The sequence below is a fragment of the Bubalus kerabau genome, chromosome 4 (assembly GCF_029407905.1).
Source record: "Bubalus kerabau isolate K-KA32 ecotype Philippines breed swamp buffalo chromosome 4, PCC_UOA_SB_1v2, whole genome shotgun sequence".
NCBI lineage: Eukaryota > Metazoa > Chordata > Mammalia > Artiodactyla > Bovidae > Bubalus > Bubalus kerabau.
Window position 1 is genome coordinate 12,756,083 of NC_073627.1, and position 26,164 is coordinate 12,782,246.

Genomic DNA, 26,164 nt, shown 5'->3' on the forward strand with positions numbered 1-26,164 from the left:
TCACAAGGGACTACAGGGACCCCCCCCCCACCCCCACCCCACCCCAGGCCCCGCCCTGCCCAGGGCTTCATCTGCAGACTCCAAAAGAACACACACGCTTAGCATGAAGGCTTTTTCCTTAGCTTTGATTTCTCTTAAAAAACAGACAAAAAAGGAACAAGATCATTGTACCAGCATCCTAAGCCTCAAACTAATAAACAAAAAACCCAAAACAAGTCCCCGCCCACACCCCCGAAAGCAACAATAAACTTTACGTCTCTTTGGCAACAATAACTTAAAAGCGTCCCATATCCGTTGGCTCTGACAACAGCAGTTACAAAAATACTCCCTGTGCTGCCCCACCCCTTCCCACTGCCCCCACTCCTGCAGCAGGAACCCCCTGGCGCTGACCATGGGGTGCACCCACATTGCTTTGGCAGCTGGGCAGGGCTGAGCACTACCTTGCAGAGGGGAGCCATGGGCACCTCCAGATGGGGCTGCAGCGGCAAGACTGCGACCTGAAAGCCCCCCATCTTTCAGGCTGCCCACCTCGGCCCCTTCGCAGGGCTCCAGTGGGACCCAGACAGGAGCCAGCCCTGACCCTGTAGGAAGGGAGAGCTTACAGTCTAGCTGACTCGGTGAAGGGGAAACAGCCACCGACTTGGAGCAGGGTCACCTGAGCCAGGTGACCTCTTCTTGCACTGAGCAAACCCTGAACCGGCAGAAGGGGTGAAGCAGGCAGGGAGAGGCCGTCCCAGGGGGCCTGTGCCTGCCCTCTCACCTGCAGCGGGGACACAGCAGCCTGCAGTGCACCACAGGGACCGTGGGCAGGGCCAAGCAGTCTGACAGCAGGGGCCAGGGCGGAGGGGGCAGCTGCAGGGGGCGGGGGGAGGGCTGTAGGGCATCCCTAGGGGCTAGCAGCAAACCCAAGTGTCCAGGACAGATCTTGCCCCCAGGGCAGCACGGGGCTGCTGTGCACAGATGCTCCACCATCCAGGGCCAGAGAGGGGCCTCATCCCGCCCTGCTCCTGCAGGGCGCGTGGCAAGGGGGCACCAAAGCGCTGGAAGCTGCTGCTGCTGACCACGGCCAGGATCAAAGTCCCCACCACTCAGTCCATCCTCGCTGCTGCCAGGGACAGGACCAGCAGAGGCTCCAAGCGGGGCAGGGGCCGCCTGGGGCTCAAGCCTCTTTACAGCTGCCCCCAGCACCTGCTGTAGGACCTGGCAAACACATGAGTGTTTGAGGAAACACTGGGGATTCAGGGACTCCCACCTGGCCTCGATCCCTGGCTTGGGGGCCACTGAACAGCTAAGGCTGCAACAGGCCTGCCAGCCTGCTTGTCTAGGTGAGAGCTAGATAATTTATCCTTCCTACCGCATCACCAAGGACCCAACCCAACAAAACTCAGCATCAGCCCTCTGAAATTCTCCTAACAGACCCAAACAGGACTGGGCTGGCTAGGGTCACATGCCCACCTCCTGGTGAGTTGTGCTTGTTCCGACATGCCACTGTGTGACAGGTGGCAGGTCCTTCCCTAGCAGCTGCAGCCACAGGTCAAGGGCAGCAGGGGGAAGGGCTGGGTCTGCCTGGGGGACAAGACGACTAGGGGCATCCTAGTGGAGCTGAGCTTTCAGGGAAGCCTAGCAGAATGGGGGTGGGAGGTGAGGGCAACTGGGCAGGGATGAGCCCACTTGGTCTGAGGCTGACGGGTGGAGCTTGGAGGGAGGGGCGAGCGAGGTAAGGCCCCTAAGTAGGGCCCCACCTGGGAACCTGAACCACCACCACCATCACCATCTCCCCTGGACAAGCGCCATCAGATCTGAGACGTGCTGGGAGGGAGCGGGCATCTAGCCTAGTCCTGGGAGGGCCCAGTCAGCTCTGTCTGGGGCACTACATCTCCCCAGGGAGGAGAGGACACACACCGAGGTGGCCACAGTAAACAGGCCTGACGTGATTTGACCTCTCCGATCCTCAGTTCCCCCATCTGAAAACTGAGCTTGTCCAGAAAACAAGAAATAATGAGCACAGGGCCTCGGCGCCCAACAAGTGCCTTACCTCCCACGGACCCGGAGTCCGAGTCGGAGACGTGCGTGATGGAAAAGCGGGACGCAGGCGCTGGTGAGACGGTGAAGCGCGAGAAGGGGCTGGGCGCGACGGACTTGGGAGTCTCGGCGGGGATGCCCGAGGCCGGCTCTTGGGCCGACGACAGCATGAGGCCATCATTCCACTCGAACTCTCCGTCTGCGAGAAATCTGTAGTCAGTTGTGGATAGGATGGGATGGGAAGACCCCGCCCAGAGCGTAATGTCACGCCCTGACCACGCCCACCAAATGAGCCACAGGCCACGTCGCCCCGCCTCCACCAGTGCCCGCCCCGCCGCTTCGCCCCGCCCCTAGCTCACCCTGTTCAGTCGCAGGGCCTTCGGGGGAGGGGTCAGCCCGCCGTGGCCGGCAGGAGGCACTGGGGGAGCCTGGGCTGCCCACTGGGAACGTGGGGGGTGACTCCTTGGCACCAGGGAAGGGCTCCCCGAGCTCTCGGGTGGGGCTTTCCTGGGGGAATCAAAGCAACACTTGTTGCCCAAGGCTTCCAGTCCCACCACAGACCCCCTCTCCCCACACCAAGCCCAGGGCGGCTGCCCACCTGGTCAAAGAGGTAGACAGTGACGTCGTCGAAGAAGGACACAGCTTTCTTCTTGCGCTCCAGGTCCTCGCAGAAGGCCTCGGACAGCAGGCTCGGCATCTTAAGCAGGCTGCGCAAGTTACGCGCGCTCTGGCTCTCCGCCACCACCACTGGCACGGGCGGCACCTCCTCCTCGCTCTCCTCACTCGGCTCCTGGATGCTGTAGCAGCGGAGCTCTTCATCCGACTCGTCACTGTCCTCGCTGTCCTCCTCTTCCTCCTCAGGCCGCCCCTCCGGGGCCACAGGGAGTCCAGGCAGGGCCAGGCAGAGCGGGGTTCTGGAGGCACCTGGGCCCCCCGTCCGTTCCTGCAGGTTTGACCCTGACAGCAGACCCAGGGTCTCCTGGAGCTCCGGGCGGTGGCTTTCTGAGCTTGGCCGGACTGGAGTCAGCAAGAAAATCTTAGAACTCACGGGGCTGGGCATGGGCGGCACCTGGGCTGGGTCTTGGGGCCAGGGAGGCTCCTGCCTGGGGCCTGTGGGGCAGGCGCTTGGCTCTGGGGAAGAGTCCTCAGGCAGTGACAGTGGCCGTGGTGGCACCTCCCTGGGTCCAGTGCCCTGTGCCTCCCCAGGCACCCCCAGCTCAGGGGAGGGCTGTGCAGACTGCAGCCTGGGGCTCTTCGGGCTGTCCAGATCAGGCTCCGGCCCGGGGACCGGGACACCTCCATGCTTCTCCTTGGGGCCCACGGGGGGCTCTGGCTCCGTGTCCAGGTCTGAGAAGTAGGCAGAGTCACGGTAGGGATTCTTCTCGCTGAGGCCACCTAGGGAGGCAGAGAGCCGAGTCTCGGGCCCCGGGCTCTCACCCTCTGAGGCCAGCTCCCCAAAGGCCTCGGGCTCACAGGGCTCATGTGCCTCCTTGAGTATGAACTCGGGGGACTCGTAGTTCTCCGTGTCATAGCCGCTGTCCAGGGCTCGGAGCTGCCCGCCAGGGGTGCTGACAGCTGATGGGCTGAAGACCTCACAGCCACCATCACTGGCCGAGGACGGGATGTCCAGGGAGTCCAAGGAGTCAGGGGTCCCCACCTGCTTCTGCAGGGAGCGGAAAGCTGGTGTCACGTCTAGTTTCTCAGCCTGTGGGCCGTCGCTGGACAAGTCAGTGAAGACACCAGAAGTGGCCTCGGTCGTGTCCTCATCTTCACTCCCTGGAGCCTCCAGCTCAGGGGAGCTGCTGCCGCTGTCGCGGGTCTGGGCTGGCTCGGTGGCAGGTGCCTGGCTTCCAGCGGGCGTGGGTGAGGCAGGCAGGGTGGGCGGGGTGCTGGCCTCCTCAGCAGGAAGTGGGGCTCCCTCTTGGGATGGGGATGGGATGGAGGGAAGGGGCAGTTGGAGTCCAGCAGAGCCCTCAGCCTCCTCTGCAAGCCTGGGCTCTGCCTGGGGGCTGTCACCCCCACTTATGGCTGCCTCTGTCCAGGGAGAGGCGACCAGGCAGGGGGCAGGTGTCAGGCCCTCAGCAGGATACAGATGGGGGAGGCCGAGGCAGTGGCCCAGCTCCTGACCCAAGGAGGCCCCCTTTGGCCCAAGGAGAGACTCTCTGGGATCCTCTGGGGTCAGAGGATGGCCCAGCTCAGGGACGGCCCACAAAGTCTGCTTCATACCAGGGCAGCAGTCCGTATAGCCTGAGAGGCCTGGGACCCAGGATTCCCGTGCTCGACTGCCGCTGTTGTTGTTGGCAGACACATTGGAGCTCCAGTGTCTATACTGGGCGGCTCTGGACGCCTCAGCCTCCCCCAGCTCCTCCCCACCTGGAGATAGTCGGTCCCCAGAGCTCCGCGAGGGGGATGTGCCCAGTGGGTCCTCAAAGAACGGGGGGCAGAAGGCCCCCACACCCCAGTCAATATCCTCGGCTCCAGGCTCCGCCAGCATCGGTGTCTCCGGTGAGGGTGAGCGGGAGGCGCAGGACAGGTCACGGGCGCGGCTCTTGCATGGGTAGTAGTCGCAGTGGCCCCAGGGGCCATCCGCGGGCGGCGCGTGGCCGAGCAGCGGCTCCATGACCAGCGACGCGGCCGTGCTCCCGTCAGAGTCATCATCGTGGTCACTACCATCAGGGCGCAGCGCGGCGGCAAGCGTGCTGGGGGCACAGCCAGTGCAGTCGGGGTCATGGTCCGCGGCAGGCGCAGGGTCTTCCAGGCGGATGAAGTACTCACTGCCCACCGAGGGGCTGTGAGCGCTGAGCACCGGCACCACGCCCGGGGGCGCGCCATCCGGGACACAGAGCTCCTGCAGGCGCGCGTCTCGGCCTGGGCTCAGGGCGCCCTCTGGTGGCGGAAAGGCCTCGGCGCCGCGGCCCGCTTCCCACTTGTACTCAAAGTTGAGGCCATGGCTGGTCTCAGTCACTGTCAGCACGTCGTCGCCCTCCGCGTGGAAGCCGTCGCCAGCGAACTGCTCCAGCAGCGGGAAGGAGGAGGTGGCGAGCAGCTCACCCGTGCCCCCCAGGGCCAGGCCTGCCACCCCTAGCCCGGCACCTACGCTGCCCCCACCGGGCCTCAGTGAGCGCCAGCGCCGCTCGAATTCCTCCTCTGCCTCGGTGGCGCCCTTGGCGCACAGGTAGGACAGCAGCAAGTGCACCTCCTCGGCCGTTGGCCGCTGCTCAGGCTGCAGCCAGCAGAATTGCATCACCTCGTACCTGCAGGAAGGGATGCCCTGGGGCTCAGCCCCTGCCCCCACCCCACACACACACAGGTGGTACTGCCCAGCCAGGACCCCAGCCCCTAAGGAGTGAGCCAGTCTGCCCCCAGCCAGTCTTGGTTCCCCTCCTGCTCACACTCAGGAGCCCCTGGAGGTAGTTAAGGGAGTCTCCTAAAATGGGTTCAGTGATGTGGGTGATGGCATGGATCAGGGCACAGTTCCCAGAGCTCATTCATCCCTGCCAGGCCTGCAGGCAAATCTGTTTGGGGTAAAGAAGCCATTCCACTGAGGGCACGGGAAGTGGCCCAGAGGTCACTGTTAGCCAGGGGGCAGCCAGGGCGAGCTAGAAACCCAGGTGGTCAGGAAGAGCCACTTAGGCTCTGGGGACCCAGAGCACCCCTCTCAGCCTTGGCCTTCCCACTGGGGACACCCCGCCCCTGCCTGGTACCAGGGGCCTCACCAGCGGTCGGAGAGAGTCAGCTGCAGCTGAGGCTTGGGCAGCTTGAGCTGCTGTTCTCGGACAGCATAGGCCAGCACCTGCCGGTCCGAGTGGTGGGGATAGGGCTGCGCTCCCAGTTCGAAGAGTTCCCAGATGGTCACGCCCAGGGACCTGTGAGGATGACGGCTATCAGAGCGCTGTCCAAATGTTCTCAAAGCCTTGGATGCCAAGGGCAGCTCCCATCATCACACCCGTGACCAGAAGATGGCGCCTTCCTTCAGTAAACGGGCAGGATGTGCCACCTGAGCAGGTCTGAGCCCATGCCCGGGGTGCCTGGACAAATAAAAGCCAGACTGGCCTCCCACCAACCAATTCCATTTGTTCATTCGTTCATTCCCATGCTGGGCTGAAACCCAGACACTGCCAGGGGCAGGAGCTGCCCTGGAGAAGCTCCCAGTCCCACCAGGCTCCTGCGGAGGCTGGACGGAGGGAATGGGGGTGCCTAGGGACACCCCAACCAGCGTGAGTGGGCCAGGGGAACTGGCCAGGCAGTCAGCACACTGGGAGGCTGGGAGAAGGCAACTGGGATCCTTCCAGTGGGTGGTGGCTTCCGCCAGCTCCTGGGTACCCCAGGCCATCCTGGGAGGCTGGGGGCATGAGGGACAGAGAAGGTTTGGCAACAGAGAAGTCAGTGTCCTTGGCCAAAGCCATCTGGGGACACCAGTCAGTGTGGGTGAGCGAGCAGGCAGGGGAGAGTCAGCTACATGGAGAGTCAAGCAGGGAAATGGAGTGTCCGTGTCAGGGGCACAATTAATGGCTCAGGAGAGACCCCTGGAGGAAGGAGGGCTGAACCCTGGATCCAGGCCCTGAGGGTTCATCAGGAGCAGAGGGAGGCCAGACAGGCCTCAGGCTGGAAGGGAGCAGGAGTGGGAAGCAGAGATGGGTCAAGACCAGGAACAGGGGACCACCATGGCCAAGCCTCTAGAGGCTGCTGTACTGGGTCCAAACACCTGCCCAGCCTAGCACCTCCAGGCTGTGGTCACAGGAGACCCCCAGCCCCTACCCACCCTCTCATGGGAACAGGTGCTACCACGACGCCCCACGTCTCATCAACTTGCTACTCTGACCCTGCCGTCTCCGGGCGTCTGCCCAGTAGATCCTGGGAGGGGAGAGGAGGGCAGGGCTTCCTCCACGGGCCCTGCAGCTCTGCCCGCCCCGCTGCCGTGAGCCTTGGCACCAGCAGCAACAGGTGGCTCCAGAACCCCCATGACCTCACCTGGGGCCACGTTTGGCCACCTCCTACAGAGCAACAGGGCTAGACAGACAAGCACAGCCTCACACACGTGGCCTTGCCCTGAGTGGCCAGTATGCCTCCCCCCAACAGCAGGGAGCCTGCGGGTGGGCAGGTGGGACTCAGCCCCTCCATGCCCCCGGTCCTCACAGCATGTTCACTCAGCTCGGGTAGGGCAGCCGTGAGGGCTGCGGGTGCAGACAGGCAGGGCATTGTCGATGTCCTCACAGGGGCCACAGGCTCACACTCACCACACGTTGCTGGCCTTGGTCTGGTCCACCACCAGCAGATTGCAATGCACCTCGTCCACCAGCTCAGGCGCGATCCAGCGCAGCGGCACCCACAGCTGGTCAGCCGTCACAAAGTAGTCCTCCTGTTGGCACGTGGGACAGGGTCACCCCAGGCCACACGGCTGGCCCTGCCCTGGCCCGGCCCCCCTACTCACCCTGTATTTGCCGTGAGACAGGCCGTAGTCGCCGATCTTGACCGTCAGGTCAGCCGTGAGCAGACAGTTTCTCAAAGCCAGGTCACTGGGGGGCGGGAGGGTGGGGTCAGCCGGCAGTGCTGGGGGGAGGGGTGGGGGGGGTGGGGGCGCGTCCAGGACACCGAGGGGGCTGGGCCGCTTGTCGCCAAGGGTGTCCTGGGCTCAGTTCAGTGGGTGAGTGTAAAGGGGCATCCGAGAGGCTGCCCTCCCCTTTCCAGAGCCCCAGCCTGGACACTTTGAGGGTTTGAGTGGACGGGCAGCACACTTTAGAATGCAGACAAGGGACACAAGGCCCAGGGCCGGCTGCAAGGCACCCGAGGGCCCTCCTTGGACGAGGCCTCCCTCACTAGAAGCCGATCCACTCCCCTGCTTCTCCTCAGACACCAGTCTGCTGACCTGTCCCTTGGGGGCAAGCCAGCCCGGGGACACAGCAGTCTGCTCCGGCCCACTACACTGCCACTCTCCACTCCCTGGAGGCAGGCGTCAGTGGAGAAATGGAGAGCCACGGGGTCCTGCCCCAGCCCTGTCCACACAGGGCCCCAGGCAGGGGGTGCTGTGGAGTGCCCACCCAGCGGGACTGCTCACCCCCACCTTTATCTCCCACCCAAGGCCAGCCTTGGCTACTGGCTTCTCCCCTGCCTGCCTGGTGGCCCCATGGGAGTCTGGGGCCCAGGGCACTGGGCAAACACGGGCTCAGCACCCATCGGCCAAAGTGCTGCTGTGCCGGGAGCCACAGACGGGCGCTTGGGGTGGGTGGGTGGCGTGGGGTGGGGCGGGCTCGGCGGGCGTCGGGAGGCTGGCAGCTGCCCTCTTCAACAAAATCACTGATGCTGGAGTTGCGTGTGCCATCACTCAGCACCAGGATATTGTTGGGGAGGACGGCCCGTGCGCTGTCCAGGGCTGGCGGGGCCACATCCATCGCCACTTCTTCAGGCACGCCCCCCCAGGCCAGACCCTGGCCCATCTTTCCGACTTCGGGGGCCAGGGCGGGAAACAGGACAGAGCCACCCCTCCCCCCGGGCCTGAGGGAGACAGAGGAGGGCAGGGCCAGCATGGGGCCACTGGGCAGCGCTGACCATCATGGGGGCCAAGGACGGGTACCTGCCCAGGCTAGGTGGACAGAGGGCGTCCCCTCGATTAAGCCTCCTGCAGAAGCAGGTGTCCAGCTCCCCTCTGCCTGGTGCTTTTTATTTGATAAAATCCCTTTGCACGGTGGTCCCGAGAGACTGAACAAAGACTAGCCAGTTCACGAAGGCCCCCCAGCGGCCCCGGAGCAGGGGGAGGCCAGGCTGAGCACCCGCGGGCCGCCCCCACCCTCACCTGTGCACGTAGTTGTTGCGATGCAGGTGCAGGACGCCACAGGCCACCTCGCAGGCCATGCGCTGCAGGGTCAGGGGGTCGGGCGCCATGGCCTCGGCCACCCGACAGCTCCGCAGGTAGCCCTTGAGGTCCCCCTGTCGAGAAGGGCAGCACCGTCACCTGCCGGCAGGGAGCGGCTGCCCACCCCCCGGGCCCTTCCTCCCCAGCAGGGCCCGTGGGAGACCAGGTGTCCTGCTAACTCTGCGGGGCTGCTGCTGCCCAGTGAAGCCCCCGTGTCCGCTCCCCAGACGCCAGCCGTCAGCAGGATGATCCTACGGGCAGGGGACACTTTCCCCAAGCTGACCCCTGGCCCCAGGCAGCCCTGAGGGCCAGCGGGGCCACATCCCGCCTCTGGCCACATGAGCTGTGACACCGAGCCTGGACAGAACCCAGAGCCGGTGACCAGAGGGTCCACGGGAAACTCCCTGACCTGCTGACACCACCCAGCTCCAGGGGGCCCGACCACCCTGGGGAAGCCCTGGGAGTCCAGAAACTAGACAGCGGGGGGACGCATGTCTGAGGAAGGGCACCTCCCTGTGGGCAGGCGGCTCAGCTGTGCGTGTGTGCATGTGTGTGCATCTGTCTGTCTGTAAGGGACCCTGCGAGGCCATTAGCAGGCTCAGTCACGGCCGGAGACTAAAGTATGAGCGAGGCTGTGGACCAGACGTGAGGGCTTTGAGCCCCCCAAGCGGGCCGGGGTGCCCCTTGGGAAAACCGCCGTGACTCCAAGCAGCACAGGCAGCACAGGGGACACAGCTGCCCCCACCCCCACCCCGGGCACCATGGAGGCCCAGCCCTGACAGCCGCCGTCTCTATGGCAGTGGGGTCACCTCCCTCCTCCCCCAGGCCAGCTCTGGAAGGCAGTGGTACAGGGCCACCTGGACCCCACTTTGGGGGGGATGTGAGGCCCACAGGGTGGGGCTGAGGGGTCCCCGGCTCCGCCAAGGCCCCTCTGCAGGATGCCAGTCCCGTTTTCCAGAAGCGCAGGGCAGGGACTGGGGGGAGTGGGCTACTCACCATTGGGCAGAACTCCATCACCAGCAGGTAGGGCGTCACCTCGGCGCACTGGGCCAGGCACTGGAGCAGGTTGCTGTGCTGCAGGGCCCTGCGGGAGCCAACAAGCCACCCTTGACTTGCACTCAGAGCAGGGAGGGGGTGAGGGGGCGAGGGGGCAAGGGGGCTGGCTCTGCAGGGCACAGAGCTTGCCTTTGTCTGCAGGGCCCCTGCCCCTACCTCCTGGGCACTGCCCAACCCCAGCCCCTCCAGCAGAGCCAGTCCCCAGGGCCACCCACCTGTAGGGCTGCGCCTCCTCCAGGAACTGCATCTGCTCTTGCACACTGGCGCTCGCCTTCAGCTCCTTTACCACCACCTGGGTGCTGCTAATGCCCGAGTTCACCTCCCCCAGGAATACCTGCGGGGCAGGCATCGCCAGGTGGGCAGACACCACCCTCCCCAGGCTCTGCCCCCAGCCTTGCTCCTCCGGCCAAAGCTTGGCTCGTTCTGTGCAAATTGGGTACGTGCTAAGTCACCTCAGTTATGTCCGACTCTTTGCAACCCTATGGACTGTAGCTCTCCAGGCTCCTCTGTCCATGGACTCCTCTAGGCCTCAATTTACTCATCTGCAAAATGGGTTCCGGATCCCTCCTAGGCAAACCCTCCTGGCTGTAATACTCTGTCTTTGGTATCTGCCTCCCCCGAGGTCCCTAGCTGTTCTCAGAGCTCTGGGTCTGCCGTGAGGAAGATGGACCCACCATGCCCCCTGCCTGGTGCTCAGGGCGAAGCCACCAAGATGCTGCTCCCTGTCCCTGCCCAGTCAGAGGTACCTCCCATCATGATACCAGGATCTGCGGAGAAGGGGTGCCAGATCCGGAGGCCCCCAGGGAGGGCTCAGTGGGTGCACCTTAAGAGGGGACCCCAGGACTGGGGAGGTTTCTAGAGGAAATATGTCTCCAGCCCGCCCACTCCACCTGCCAGGCAAAAGGGACCACGCTGCCAGCCTCTGCCACCACTGACCCCCTGGGACAGCAACTCACCTTCCCGAACCAGCCGTGTCCAATCTCCTCCAGGTACAGAAGGCTGTGCCGGCCCAGGTCTGTGGACTTGAGCAGCTGCACTGTAACAGGGCAGGGGGCTCAGGGATGCCAGCTCAGCCTCCATCATCACCCCATCTCTCGCCTGTCCCCTAAAGAGGCTGCCTGCCTGGCCTGTTTTGGGGAGCCGCCTGGAGCCCTCTGCTCCCTCCTGATGGGGGCTGCCATCGGGAGCAGGGTGCCTGCTGCCCTGCAAGCCACACCTGGGCATGTTTCTGAGTGGATCTGGGAAGGCTGTGCCCCCACCTACAGGGACAAGCCAGGCTGGAGACAGCGGGGCCTGGAGCCGGGACCAGCTCACAGGCAAGGCCAGGCAGGCAGTGTGGCTGGGGCGGAGGCCTTGGGGAGGAGAACAGTGGAGTGGCCCGTCCCCTCACCCCTGCCACAGGCTGGCATTCCAGCGCCAGGCACCCCAAAGGCTCCTTTGTTGGGGGCTGCTTGGCACAGCCCTGTACGGAACACACTGGGCCCATTCTCCTGCGGGCTGGGCGGGGTGAGGTCAGCAGGGAGGAAGGGTCAGTGAGAGCCCCAGAGGAAGGGCCAGAGCTGCTGAGCCCACCCACACACTGCCTGTGCCCCAAGGGATTCCCCGAATTCTGCTCCCACGCCAGCTGACCAGAGGGCCCAGGAGGCAGGCTGAGCCAGCCAGCCAGTGGACTCCGAGGGTGAGGGGCTGTTCCCGGGGACTGCAGACCCCAGGAAGTGCTGATCTCGATGCTGAGCAGAATTGGGGGTAAGGGGTCCCATTGGGCCCTGAGTCCCAGGGCTCCTCCCCCTGGGCCCCAGCCTGCTGCCCCCTCCACCTCAGCCTGGCGTCTCCCCAGGCAGGCTCAGCAGCCCTGACAGTGGACCCTGGGGCAGTGATGGAGGAGAGCATGCCGACTGCCAGTCAGTGGAAAAGCTCTCTCTCCTGGCAGCTGCACGGGGCAAGGCGGGCTGGGCCAGGGGTCTTGGGGTCTGCACCCAAGGGGTAGAGCCCATGGAGCCAGGCTGGGGAGCCTGAAGACTGGGCCTGGCTGGGCCATCTTCCCCCACAGTGTAAAGGGGTGGCCCTTGCTACCCGGGTTTTTAATCCTTAACCTCCAGGTGGGTTGCTCTCCCAGCTTCACCAAAATCTCTACCCCTCCCCGGAAGCAGAGTACCCAACAGAGAGCAGAGCAGAGCTGTAAAATGGAAAACGTGATCACTGCCCTCCCCTGGGTCTCTGTCCCCCTTATCCCCAGGGACAGTCCCCTAAGGGATGGGAGAAGCTGGGTCTCAAAGATTCCTCAGGGTCCCACATACTGCCAGGGGCAGTTGTCAGGCCCAGGCCAGAGGTGCAGTGTCCCCTGAGGGGACCGCTCGGTCCATACCAGCTCCCAGTGTCAGCGCAGGCGGAGACGTCCAGTCACCCAGGAAGGTTGGAGGGCCTCCTATAGCAGCACCCTTCCTTCAAGACTTTATAGGGTGCTCCTGTGGGCCCTGAAATTTCTGCCTAACTGGTGAGTTCTCCTCCAGGAGATACAGGTGGGGGTAGGGAGCGATGGTCATGGGGCCTGGGGGCAGGGCCAGCCCTGAATCTTGGAAGCCCCCAGCCCAGGATGAAGGCTGGGCTCCAGGGTGGGCAGCGTCGTGAGCAGGACCCAGTAGGGCCCAGAACACAAGCCGGTAGGACAGGCCAATATCACAGGCCCTGGTGCCAACAGAGCCCCCCCCGGCGCCTGACACCCCACCCAGTGCGCCTGGAGGAGCTGGGGGCAGGCCCAGGCCTGGCCACAAAGCTGTCGGGAAGGGTTCCCGGGGCTGGAGGGAGCCTCCAGACACAACTGGGAGTTCTCAGAGCACTGGATCAGGCAAAGGCAGGTGCAAAGCCCAGCTTGGCCACGGACCTTTAACCTCTGTGGTTTGGGCCCTGCATCTGCCCTAGGGGTGGCCAGCCTGGTGGGGGACCACAGGATGGGGCTGGTGGAAGAAAAGGCAAGGACGCCAAGGCTTCCGCCTGCACCTGCACACGCCCACCCAGGCCTCTCCTGCCCCCACCCAGGGTCCCGGGCGAAAGGCTCCACCCCAAAGAGCCCCTCCCTGCAATGGGTGGGCCCTGCTCCCGGAGCCCACGTCCTAGGGACCACGGAGAAGCCCCTCCTCCCAGCACACCAGTGCCCATCCCAGGACCAGACAGAGCAACTCCTGCCCCTTCACCCAGCAGCCCCAGCTGGCCCAAGCCTGCTCACAGCGCCCCAGGTCCCAGTGGAAGGGGATACAACCAACCCTGTGCCTCCCCCGAGCCTCCCACCTGGACCCACAGGGCAGGGGTGCGTCACTCACCTGAGCGCCCGGGCTGCTTGGCCATGGGCAGGGAGACCTCGGTGAGCGGCAGGACGTACACGTCGGGCCCGTTCTGAGCTGCTGTGGCCGGGGAGCCCTGTGCCGAGAAGTCGGCCGCGTACTCTTCCCCCTCGGCATTCTCAAACTCCTGGGCCAAGCAGGCAACACACGCGGTGAGCTCCAGGGCTCCCCAGAACGGGGAGGGTCAGGGGGCAGGGCGGGGAGGGAACAAGGGGTGCAGGCCAGCTCTCAAAGGCCCCTTTCTTCCCAGGGCCCAGCTCCCACAGCACCCCTGCCAGCTGCCTCCTCCACCCACCTCTTCTCCTCGGGGCAGAGAACAGACCCCACTCCCTGCCCCCCTCTCCCCCAGGGACACCAGCTGCCCCAGGAGGGCAGGGTTTGTTTTGTGTTGGTTGGGGGGGAGGTTGGGGTTTGTCCCCCACAAGCAGAGCCTCAAGGGTGGGGGCCATGAGCCCCAGGGCAGCTGCGCCTCCCCCGGCCTCAGCCCGTCCACACCAGGCCTACCAGGCTCAGGTGGAAGCAGGCAGCACCAGCCCCTCGGTGGCAGGGAGTAGGGTGGGGCGCGGCTGGGGGCCAGCTGCCCTGGCCCATCCAGAGTCAGCCCCCGACTCGACTCAGCCCCACCACTTCCCTGCAGCCTTCGCCCTGGGTGGGGCACCCACGGTCAGTCGCTTCAGGGTCACGGCGGGAGATCCAGGATGGGGGCTCCATCATCCCCCTCAACTCTGCCCCAGTGAACAAGCAACTAAGTGCCCACCCCTCCCAGACAAGAAGCATTCCTGACAGCCCATCTCCCCAACCAGTTTCACCCCCAGACAGGCGCTGCCATCTGCTACGGCTGTCTGCCTGCAGGGCCCCGGGACCTTGACCCAGGCGGGCCAGCATCCATCCTCTCCCCAGACTCCTTAAGAGCCTGGCCCTGGGCACCAGGCTGGGTCCCTCCTGGGCCTGGCTGCTATGTTGAACTTCACGACTTCCCACCCGCCTCTGTCTGAGGAAGCCCCCTCACATTCCTGAGCCATGGCCAAGTCCCCCAGGAGCCCTGGGCCAGAAGCAGAACCCCAGTTCCAGCGCCACAGGCCTGTCTGACCTGGACTGACCACTGCCAGGTGGGAAACAGAAGCCAAGGGTCGCAGGACTTCCCCAGAGCTGCAGTGGGGCCACCCCCCTGGACAGGCAGCCGGCCTGGGAGCCAGGAGGCCTGGGTTCCTCCCCCAGTGCTGAGACCCAAGGACCCTGCTTTCTCTGGGCCTCGATTTCCTCGGCTAAAAGGAGGAGGCTGGGAGCCCTCTGGGGTGTCCCTGCAGACCTGTCCTGGACTGCACCCTGAGACAATGGAGCCGCTGGGGACGAGGTCTACAAGGGATTCCCCCTCCCCAGGCGACCACCCTGGGGCCATCAGAACCACTCTCCTTGCCCTGTAATCCCAGGTGGGACTCTGAAGAGGGCACAGATGCCCACCCCCACCCCCAGGGGCCTGACCCCAGCCCCAGCTGGTTACCTGACGCTGCCACCTGGAAGCCCGCCGGATGGAGCCAGCACAGCGGGCGATCAGGTAGGACAGTGTGAGCATCGTGGCCCAGCCCCTTCCCCCAGTGCAGCTCCAGGTGGGGGAGCCCAGGCAGGAGCCTGCTGCACAGGCTGGCCCTCCCACGGAAGCGCGCTGGTGCTGGAATGTTCCGGGCACCATGTTCCCAGGAGGTGAGGAGGGCACGGGTAGGAGGGGGCCACGCTGGCCCTTGTTTGGGGCCTTGTTCTCACAGCACCCTGAGGAGGGGCTGACTTATACAACCCGACCCAGGCCCCCGCCCCCAGCCCAGCCCTCCCCTCCTCCACCTCGCCTGGCGCCAGGATCCTCCAGGAAAATGCCAGCATCGCTCTGGCCCAGCCCACTGTGCCTGAAGATCATGGAGACACCACAGGGGCTTGGATGTGGACCCGAGGCTCCTGGGGCCATGGCCCTGCTGCCCAGGCCCTGAGCTTCCCCAGCCCACCCCTCAGAGGGCTCTGGGAGAATGACCTGGCCATGAAGTGTGGCAGAGATACCTTGGTAAAAGGCAAGCACCAGGCGGATTCAGCTCTCCCGGCCCCCAAGTGGTGAGACACGTGTGGGGAGGGCACTACCTTCTAAAAGGAGGGTGGCATAGCTGCAGAGTGGGTCACTCGGAACGGGAACAGTGGTGGAGAGTGGCGCTATGCTGGGCCACAGGACAGCCCTCCCCCTGACCCTGCCGGCCCAGGAATCTGACCTCCAGCCCAGGGAGGGGCAGCCGAGGGGGCGGGAGAATGACCACAAGGGTTGACTTGGTTTTTGGGTTTTTTTTAGGCCATACTGTGGGACATGTGGGATCTTAGTTTCCTGACCAGGGACTGAATTCATACCCTTTGCATTGGAAGTACAGAGTCTTAACCATTCCCCAGGGAAACCCCCAGGGTTGACCCTATTTGACTCTATTCAAAACTTAGTATTTACTTATGATCAGCAGATTTGAATTTTTTATTAGATATCTGGGATCCAGCCCAGGATGACCCGGGAGCTTAGCCCCGCCAGGGCGGCAGCCTGAGGAAAGGTGGCCCAGTGTCCAGCCGATGCTTCAGAAACAGCAATGACGACTCCTGCTATCCCTGCTCCATGATTCCTGCACAGCACACAATCCTTTCCTCACGGGCAGAAAAACCCCTGGGTAAGGTGACCCCAGCCAGAGAGCTGCTTGGCAGGATGGCAAGTGTGTCTGGGCAACTTTGGTCTTCCTTTGCTGATTCGAATGAACAGAGACTCAAAGAATTGCTGAGCACAGAGCCCCCGCCCACCACCCTGAGGCCCCTCCTCACTGTCCCTGGAGGCACAGCCCACGGAGGCCCGGCCCTGAGCTGGGAGGTGATGGTAATGAGCCCCTGTCCCCATGGGGGAGACTCAAACTGGGGGAGGCAGTGGGAGGGGTCCCTGACAACCCCTACGCCTCTGTCAGCTGCCTCCAGAAGAGGGGTTTATGGGGTCCCAGGCCTGGGTCTCCATGATCCCCAGGCAGCCCCAGGAGGGAAGGCAGGCCAGTGCCGAGTGGATGGCAGAGGGCTGGCCCTGGGGATCCCGTCCTCAGCCCCCCACCCCCAGCCCTCACCTTGAACCCGATGCCGCCCTTCTTACAGCACAAGCAGGCCAGCATGAGGGCGATGACGGTGAAGAGCCCGGAGAAGGACACGGCCACCACGGACAGGGAGGACGACCAGGAGAACTCGCTGAGTGGGGCGCCGTCTGCCGAGGGAGAGAGCAGTGACGAGCAGCTCTGCGTCCCCATCCCCACCTGCACCCGGCCCCCAGGGGCACTCAGGGGCCAGCTGGACCCTATCCCTGGCTCTGTGCCTCCCCGACTTGCTGCGGTCTGAGACTTAGCACCTTCACCCTTTTTTGCTCCAAGACCCGGGGCTCGGAGGCACAGCCGCTAGGCCCAGGGCAGGTGGACCCTGGGGGCGGCCACAGCAGACCAAGGCTGCCATCTGCGGCCGGCCCCTGGGCACCGCACTGGCCTCGCCAGGGGACACAGGGCTGGCAGAGTTCCCATTTCTGGGGGTTCGTGGACAGCCCCCAGGGAGCTCAGGCTCTCAGGGCTGCAGGAACCCCTTCCTACACTGGCCCTTCTGGAGCAGGCCCCTGGGGCTGTCACATTGCCCTAGCTCTGGGGTGAAACTGGTAGAGGCCATGAGACCCTGGGGGTGTAGGAGGGGGACCCAGGCCCCACTGAGTGGGAGAGATTGAGGGCCTGGCTGCTGGCCACATGCCAGGCTCTGGGCCAGGAGACACAAGACCTGATCTCTGAGGACAGGGATGTCACGTTACCCAAGAAGGACAGACAGTAGTGCTCCTCCGTGCAGCCTGGCATTTCCAAGTCACCCTCTCACTGACTGCCCACCGAGGGCCCCCCAGTGCTGTTTCTGTTCTGAGGACAGTGGGATCCTGTCTTCTGCAACACCTGGTCCATGTGAGTCCCTCATGGCTCACCCTCACCAGATAGGGAAACTATAGTGCCCAGGACAGCAGAACGTGACCCCCCAAACACACAAGCATGGCCCCCAAGATAAGGTTCCAAGCTGCCCTCATGCCCCTGCTGAGCTAGAGCTCTAGGGAAATTCAGATCATCTGGTGCCCACAGGACGTCGTGGTCAGGACGTGGTGGTGGGGCCAGCCAGATGTCCCCTAAACTCTGGGCTGGCAGCCCCACCCCTGGGCTGCCCCCCGTCCCTCCACTCCAGCTCCAATGCATGCCCCTTCCCCAGGGACTTTCTCTGTCTGAGGACTTTCAGCCCCTGAGGTTTCCTGCCTACCCCCAGCTCCTCTGCCCACTAAGCACCCCAACCCCTCAGTTCCCAATAGCTGATTCCTCAGAGCCACGTCACCCCACCTGCCATCACTGGTCCCTCAGGTCACAGCAGGTCTCAGCAGCACCTCACCGGGTCCTAACGGGCACCGAGGTGGCTGCCATGCCTGTCTCCACTGAACAGGAAGAAATGGAGGCTCAGTGAGGGTGAGGCGACTGCCCGAGGCATCACAACTGACCTCTGACTGATGTGCCTCTGCTCTCAGGCCTTCTGCGCTGCCAGCTAATGGGGTATCTGGGAGGGCTTCCTGGAGGCAGTGTGAGCCCAAGAGGCTGGAACAATGGCAAGTGTGGCCTGGACTCCTGCTCAAGCCTCTGAGCTCATTCTGGATATCCACATACAAGGAAGAGAGGCAGGGCTGGGGGGACCAGGTAGGAAGGGTCACCATGGCAAGGGAAACCAGCTCAGCCTGCCCCCACAAAAGACCTCAAAATGTGGGCTGTGTCCCCCAGTCCTGTGGGGCTATGATCAGATACCTTCACAGGGGCCTCCACAGGCCAGGTTTCAGGTGTGTGTACGTGCATGGGCACATATGCAAACACAACAACCCCACCCATTGTGTAAGGCCACCCCCCCCCACCCCGGGCTGGGCTTTCCCACCCAAATAACCTGTACTTGCAGGCTGCCAAGCAGCACTGGCTGCCGCAGGAAGCCACAAAAGCCCCCAAGGATGTGCCGTTGCCATGGTGACCCATGGGCACTCAGCAGGCTCCCCTCCCACCACCTCCGCCAGCTCACGCACCCTTGCACCTCCCTAGCCTGGCTGGTCCCAGGGCCTGGAAGGAGGCAGCAGTCACCAGGCAACCTCAGGTGGCCAGCCTTAGCCTCCACCCTCAGTCTCCTTGATGGTGCTAGTACTGGGGTGCAGCCCTTCTGTGGGTCCCCACAATCCCTCTGCAGGCCCTGGTCACAAAACTGGGCTGAGGGTAGGGGTTATTCAGCATGATATTCCAGACTCAGCAGCAGAAGGAGGGTGGCAGGTGGGCCTCCCCCACCACCCAATGCCCACATCCCTGAAAGTGGACCTGCGGGGATGGGGAGACCAAACAGATGGGCAGAGCCAGGAGTGGCTCTGAGAGGCTGCAGACTTGAATTTTCAAATCTATAAAACAAGCCAGTTTCTGGATCCCTGCCAATGCTGGAACAGCCAAAACCCTGCCCCCGAGACTGCAGCAGGTGACGGGAGTGGCACCCTCAGAGCCACTTTGCACATAAGGTCATGAGGCCCGTGGAAGCTAGGAGACTGCTCTCGGTCCCCAGGTAGCTCGTGCCCTGCCCTCCAGCATGAGGGGATGATCCTGGGGGGAGAAGGAGGGTTCCAACAGCCCCTGGGCAGCAGGCAGACCTGTCCCCTCCAGGGTCACCCCCGAGACCCCAAGGCCACACAGGGGGGCCACTCAACCCCCTCCCACATGTAGGCTTCACTCACTCAAGTCCTGCTTCCCGGCCACCCCCAGGAGGGAGCAGCCAGCGCCCTCAGCACCTCCGGCTCAACTTCCAGAGCCTTTTCTCCATGCCCACAGGCAGGCGCCTACAGCCCAGGCCCTGCTGGCCATGAACATGTGAAACAGACCAAGGTCTGTTGTGTCAACACAGCATGAACACACTACAGGTACTACGTGTGCACACACAGGCACACACACACACATACCCTTTCTTCCAGTGCCCTCAGTAAGTCTTCTCAGGAGATATCATCATGCCACTTTAGAGGTAAGAAAACTGAGACTTGGAGAACTGTGGACACATCCAAATGCTGATAGGAATGGTCCTTGAGGGCCTGAGTGGGCCCATTCCTGACTCCAGCTCACTGTCCCTCCACCACCCACTAAAGACGCCTATAGGGAAGGCCTCACATGTACCCTCAGGATGGACATCCACTAACAGCCAGCGAGACCCATGTGGGGTCTTGTTCATGACCCACCTCTTCCCAGAGGGCAAGAGGGGTCAGCACCTCATTTCATTCTTGTGACAACCTCAGCGAGAGGGGTGACTGCCAGGAACGCTCTCTGTGTCAAGGGCCAGGCAGACACCCAGGACTGGAAATACCAAAAGCCTGTGCTGACGGACAATGGGAAGGGAAGGGGGCCAGGGCCACAAAGGGCACCGCGGCCCGTCAGGCTGATGCTGGGGCAGTAGGGGACGAGGAGGGGGCAAAGCAGCTGCAGGCGGGGACTCGTTCCACAGAGCAGATAAGCAACACCCTGCAGCCAGTACAGGACAGGGAGCAGGAAGAGCCCGAGGTGCCCGCCTCGGATGGTGGAGTCCGGGGTCACAAACACCCGGCACACCTACGGTGCACGGGTGGGTACGGACGTGTGTCTGTGCTTGTGCACCTGCACACACGTCCTTCCTTGCTCCATCCACTGAGGGAGACTTCCAGCATGACCCCGCATCCATCCCCCCAGTGCCAGGCCACTCACACAGCAGAAAGATCATGTCATCACCAGCACGACACCGCGGGGACCCAGGAAGACAAAGGCAGCAAACGGCTTTGTTGTTTGTTTCAAGGAGGAAAAACCCATTTGAACAAACCTCAAGTCATCCAGCTCTGCAGCAGCGAGTGTCCAGCCACAGCTTTGCTCCCAGACTCTGAGCCCTTTGCCCTACTGTGGCCACTCACCCTAGTGTGACTATTAACCCCACTCGAGCCCAGCACTGAAGGCCCACTTCCAACCAGACCCCAAGCCCAGACGCCTGCCGCCCTACCTTGGCCTGGGGGACGACTACACAGCCAGCGGGAGGGCAGGCCAGCTGGGTCCCGGTTCCCTCACCTGAGCTTTGACCACGGTGGCACAGGGGACCCTCGGCAGTGAGGCATCAGCTGGTGGGGTCCTTGCTGCCCACCAGGTGGCACTCTCTGGCTGTTTTATGTCCAAGGGTTCAGCAGGGAGAGCCTTCCTGAAGACACTGGGCAGGTGAGCAAGGATTGGAACTCCAGGCCCTGGATGTGGGTGCGAAGCCCAGCACACACCTCACCACGCCCGCCCCCTTCTGTGACCATGAGGGGCTCCAGGAGTGGGGCTGGGGGCTGCAAGGCTGGGTGTCAGGTGCCAGGCTCCCTCCGGGTGGCCAGGGTAGGCCCCTGGATGTGGGAAACAAATGCCCTGCTTGGTTGGGGGGGTACTGACATAGCGGGGTGCATGCCGCTCAGGGGTCCAAGCTTGGGGCTGCTGTATCTGGGACCCACCAGCGTCCTGGCACACGGCCGCAGCTAACATCCTGTGTTACAGGCGTTCCCTAAGGTGCTGCCCCGCTGGCTGGCTGTGCCTGGGCCCCACTCGGGGCTTCCCCGGGCCTCCATGGGTCCTGTTCACCATCACAGGACCCAGCTCTGCAGCACCGTCACCAGCGGTCCCATCCCTGACCCAAGACCCTACCCCCAAAGCAGAAGGCAAGGCCAGACCCTCCTGGCGCCCACAGCTGCAGCCCAGCCCCACAGACACAGTGGCCATGCATGGACAGGCGCCGCCTCAGAGGGCGCTGGTGGGGGCAGTGGCTCCCAGGGCAGCTCATGGTCAGGGCCTGCAGGCTGGGGTACCCAGTGCAGCTCCAGGAAGGGGGCAGTCAGGGCCAGGGGTGACAGGGGACCTGCTAGGCAGAGGAAGACCAGCTCCCTGAGAAGCCTCCCCTGTCTTCTGGGGCACTCAGCTCTGTGGGGCCCAGCGCTGTGGTCCTCCCCACCAGAGATGGGCACCTGGCGTGCCTGTATACCCTCATGACCTTGTACCAGTATGAGGGGGCTCCGGGTTGTGGTGGGAATAGGCCACTTGCTCACTCTCCCCAGGCTGGGCTGGGACAGCTCTGAACTAGGCTGGGAGGGACAGGCAGGACAGCGGTTGGCGCAGCAGGGCTTCCCTGGGCTGGAAGCCCTGCCCCTCACCAGCTGTGGGGCCGGGAGCCTCAGCTTCCTCGTCTGGAAATGGAGCCACCCGACCCCGAGCGTGCAGTAGAATGCCCCCTGCCCTCCGCCACATCAGTCCAGCCCCAGGCAAGGGGTTGAAGTGTAGGCTGAAAAGCACAATGCTGGCTGAGCAGAGGGCACACTCCTGCCCAGAGGGCCTGCCAAGATCATAAAAATAACCTGCAGACAGGACCTTCCTGGGAGCCCAGTGGTTGAGAATCGGCCTGCCAGTGCCAGGGACACGGATTCGATCCCTCAGCCACAGGGCAGCCGAGCCCCTGCCCCAGCACTACTGAGCCCACACTCGAGTCCACGTGTCGCAGCTACTGAAGCCCGCGTGTCTAGAGCCCGCTCTCTGAAGCAAGAGAAGCCCAGGCACCGCAACGAAGCGTAGCCTCCACTCACCGCAACTAGAGAAACCCCACAAACAGCAACGAAAACCCGGCATGGCCAAAAATTTTTTAAATTAAATTAAAAAAAAAACAAAAACCTGCAGACCCAGGTGAAGTTCAGACCACCGAGATCAGCTGGGAGTGGTCAGGGGTGGCCCTGCAGCCTGAGACCTTGGTTGTACCCCATTCAGTAAGCCCCCCACCCCTGCACCTGCCCACCTCCAGGCAGGAAATGTAGCCCCCACGGGCACCCAGATCCCAGAGCCCGTTCAGGCCCCACTTCCCCAATCTCCGTCCAGCTGGGATGGGGGAGGGCTCGCTCAGCATACACAGGGCAAGGCTGGCAGGACAGCAGGATGGCTGAGTGCTGGAAAGTTCTGTCTTAGGGTCCATTTCACTGTCCAGGTCTACCCTGGGGCTATGCAGACCTCCTCCTGGCTGTGTCCAAGCCTCAGCGCCACCAAGGCAGGGCCAGGACACTCACGGGGTGTGGCCCCCATGGAGTGGGGTGAGGCTCTCACTGCTTCGGCTCACGCCTGCCTCCTGAACCCTGGACCCTGCCTTCCAGGGTCTCCCGGGTCCGCTCACTTGCCATGTGCCCCACTCAGTCCCTGGAGCCTCCTCCCCAATCCTCAGCAGCCCGCAGACACCGGAGCTGCTCTGCAAGCTTCCTTCATCTGAGCCACCCTGGGCAGGGGCAGGTGGCCTCAATCTGAGCCGCTTTAAGTAGGGGCAGGTGGTCCCCATCAGAGCCACTCTGGGCAGGGCAGGAGGCCTCAATCTGAGCTGCTTTAAGCAGGGACAGGTGGCCAGAGAAGCCCTTCACCAGGAGGAGGCTGGGTGGCGAGTCAACCCCATGGGCTAGGTTCCTGCCAAGCGGCCGTGGGTGTCTGCACACACCCCTCCACCATTGTAGGGCTCACTTGCATGAAGCAGTCCCTTTCCCCTCTGGGGCACTTGCATCTAAGGTCACCAGACAGACACACAGCCTGCCTGCCTTCACCCAAACAAGGAAGCTACAGACAGGAGCCTGGGGCCGCCAGCCGGGACCCCTGCCCGCTCTGCGGGCGGAACTTGGAGCAGGAGCCAGGGCACTGGGAACAGGGTGGTGACATCACAGGGAGAAGCAGCGCTTGTGGGTGGCTGAGAGCACAGGGCAAACCCTGGGCCCAAACCCCTGGAGGGGCCACGGCAGCCTGTAGGGCTGGAAGAGGCAGGTGCTGGGCGGGGATTCTGGAAGGAAACCTCACAGGGGCCGGGGGTCTCTGGGGCAAGGGCTCCCTGAGCGCAGCTGCCAGTCCACCTCCCCACCATGTTTCTGGGAGTAAGAGCAGCTCCTTTCTGTTGTGATTAAGGCTCTACTTAATCAGATAAATTCATGTGGGAAGGGAGTGAGAGTCCAGCTCCCTCATGTGAAACACAGGCTGTGAAAGCCACCATCCTGCAATACAAACACCCGTTAACAATCACAACAAAGCTGGTGCACGTGGAGCCACGAGGCGCCTATCCCATCTTCCTGCCTAGGGTAGTAGGGAGGGAGCATTCACACCCTGGGGGGTTGGCAAATGCTCACCAGCTCACCTTGACAGCCACCAGCCCCCCACAACACCCACAAACACACCCAGTGTCCGAGCCAGAGCAGCAAGCGGACCTGAGCTGCCCCATGTCCCTGGCCACCCCTTGGGCTGAGATCCTGCCTCAGCCTTGCCCTCCGGGGTAGATGACTGATAGCCGTGAACCCTGTTTCATTATCCTTTTTAAAAATAATAATTCCATCCACTGCAGAAGCACCACAGACAGCAAACTCCCTGTAGACCCAGCAGGCCCATGGCTTCCATCAGCCTCTGCGACTCAGACGGGACCCTGCCCTCGTCGCCAGCTGGAGGCCTGAGCACTGCCAGGCGCCGCCCAGCCATTTCCAAGGAAGCACCATATTCTGTAAAACTGCACGGCCACGTTTAGGAATAGTGACTCACGCTTACGGGGTGTCCCGACAGTCTCCCAGGGATGCCTTCCCTGCTAGGAAGGGCCACTTTCCAGTTTATGATGAGCAAACGGGGTCTCAGAGAGGACCCCCCCAAGGCCTCCTGGGTCCGATCTCACTCCCACCACCCAGCTTCCCCCCAGAACTACCCTTCTCTGGCCCCGCCCCACCACCACTCAGCCAGGCACACGTAGGAGTCTGACTACAGCCTGTTTCAGGGTGACAGCCCCCCATGCAGCTGCAGCCAGGCACATCTCCCAGAGCAGGGACCCTGGGTCCACCAATGGGCCTCCACCCCTTTCCCTCCCCAGTCCCCCTTTCTGCTGTTCCTGCTGTTTTTAAGTTCAACACATTCCTTTGAGGATTCCCCGCTCCTGCATTTTCTCTGCTGCCCCCCAGATCAGCTCAAGGGCCTGAAACTGGGGTAGGGAACCCAGGGGAGACAGGTGGGCCTGGAGACCCCCCAGGAATAGGGTCCTGTGTCCCCAGGCCCTCTTTGCCTCCTGGACATCCCACAGCCCCCCATAAAACCTGCCTGGTGTTGCCTCTGGGACACTGCCCCTGCCCTGTCCCCCAGGTACATGACAGTAACACCTGCCATGTGACAGGCCCTCTCCAGGACCAGTCCAATCCTGCTGGGAGGGCAGGTAAGTAAGGGGCAGGAGTGGGGTCTGGGGTCCAGGACTGGGTGCGAGTCACACCCACCCTTAGCCCTCAGTGGATGCACGTGGAAGGGGAGGAAGGAGGGAGCCTGGTTTAATCTGGGGTGGGGCTGCAGGGCCAGGACCTGGGAGTCCCTTGGGAGGACACCTAGCAGAAAGAAGATCCTCCCAGGGCCCACACTGGAGGTCTCAGGGCCCTTCATCAAGGGGCTTCTGTTTTGGGGGACCTGGCCCTGCAAGTGGTACAGAAGGGGTGCTCCACTGAGCAGATGGCCGTCAGTACCCCTTTGGTGAACAGCCCTCAGTGCAGGCGTTCTCTGGTCCTGGCCTTAGGCTGTCTCCAGGGAGGGCTCTGGGGGGCTGGCAGGAAGATGGGAAAAGAGCATTTGTCGGGTATGGTGCCGCTCCAGAACCAGGGGCCAGGCCAGGCTTCTGGTAAAAGGAGTAACTTGTGGGAATTCCCTGGCAGTCCAGGGGTGGGGACTTGGCACTTTGTTGCTGGGGGGGACCCGGGTTCCAATCCTTGGCCAGGGAACAAAGATCCCAAAGCTGCAGGCACGGTCAAAATTTTAAAAAATAAATTAAAAAAAAAATAGTTAAAAAAAAAAAAAGTGACTTGCACTGCCCATGAGTAGGGGTAAAGTCAGATGAGCGGAGTCCATGAGAGGACTCTGCCACATGACCTGGGTCACCCCACTTCCCTCATCCCCTCCCAGGCGCCCGTCAACGAGATCCACAGCCTTGTAACAGATGAAGCTCTGAACAGGAGAGAGAAACTAGAAAATGTGCAGAGAGAGGCATCTTGCCTTTCTAGGTCTTAACATGCCTAAAAGCTACAATCATTGAAACCACATGGTTCTGCGGCGGAGATGGGCCAACAGGTGAGGAACAGAATCACAGCCCAGAGCCAGGCCCAGCCCCACCTGCACAGAACACCTGGCCCCGTGACTTGAGGAGCGGGCCAGGGAAATCAGCTGTCTCATCTCAGACCACACTCCAGAATAACTTCAGATACGACATCAGTGAGTCAAATTATAGCATCTGAGAAAAAGTAGGTAAATATCAGCCTTCTTCATGGAGAGGGATTTTTAAGCTGAAAGCAATAGAAGGCATCATGAAAGATCAACGGGTTTGGCCACATAAAAATGTATGTTCCGTAAGCAAAAGTGGCTCAGTCGTGTCTGACTCCTTGCAACCCCATGGACTATACAGCCCATGGAATTCTCCAGGCCAGAATACTGGAATGGGTAGCCTTTCCCTTCTGCAGGGGATCTTCCCCAACCCAGGGATTGAACGCATGTCTCCCGCATTGCGGGCGGATTCTTTATCAGCTGAACCGCAAGGGAAGCCCAAGAATACTGAGGTGGGTAGCCTATCCCTTCTTTAGCAGATCTTCCAGACCCAGGAATCGAACCAGGGTCTCCCGAATTGCAGGCGGATTCTTTCCTATCAGGGCAGCCCCATAGAGCTCCAAATTAAAGGCAAACAACAAACCAGGAAGAATGATTGACGGAAAATTTGTCAAAGACTGATGTTACTACTTTTGGGGGGAACACAATCAACAAAATATAAAAATACTTTAAGA

General features: G+C 62.7%; 1 protein-coding gene across 4 annotated transcripts; it reads right to left on the minus strand.

The window, feature by feature from the left end:
* Positions 1 to 108: 108 nt before the first annotated feature.
* AATK (apoptosis associated tyrosine kinase) lies at positions 109 to 25,461 on the minus strand. Of its 4 annotated transcripts, none has more exons than XM_055575338.1 (14): positions 24,863 to 25,461; positions 16,386 to 16,519; positions 13,246 to 13,393; positions 10,885 to 10,964; positions 10,144 to 10,262; positions 9,869 to 9,956; positions 8,813 to 8,946; positions 7,454 to 7,538; positions 7,260 to 7,381; positions 5,739 to 5,888; positions 2,621 to 5,276; positions 2,382 to 2,529; positions 2,036 to 2,221; positions 109 to 1,200 (listed from the first exon to the last, which is right to left on the minus strand). In XM_055575338.1, exons 2-14 carry the CDS (start codon positions 16,428 to 16,430, stop codon positions 1,160 to 1,162), a joined length of 4,002 nt encoding a protein of 1,333 aa, XP_055431313.1. In that variant the 5' UTR covers positions 16,431 to 16,519; positions 24,863 to 25,461; the 3' UTR covers positions 109 to 1,159. The 4 variants fall into 4 exon arrangements, with proteins under 4 accessions (XP_055431313.1, XP_055431312.1, XP_055431311.1 ...); XM_055575337.1 differs by lacking the exon at positions 24,863 to 25,461 and adding an exon at positions 22,418 to 22,578; XM_055575336.1 differs by lacking the exon at positions 24,863 to 25,461 and adding an exon at positions 22,362 to 22,578 and having other exon boundaries at positions 16,412 to 16,519.
* Between the last annotated feature and the right edge of the window lie 703 nt (positions 25,462 to 26,164).

Coding starts and splice junctions, on each gene's coding strand:
- AATK (XM_055575336.1), bottom strand. CDS start 22,433: ATGGGGGCCACACCCCGTGAGTGTCCTGGCCCTGCCTTGGTGGCGCTG. Junction 8,947..9,868: donor TGATGGAGTTCTGCCCAATG/GTGAGTAGCCCA, acceptor CCTTCTCGACAG/GGGGACCTCAAGGGCTACCT. Junction 7,539..8,812: donor CGCAACAACTACGTGCACAG/GTGAGGGTGGGG, acceptor CCCGCCCCCCAG/TGACCTGGCTTTGAGAAACT.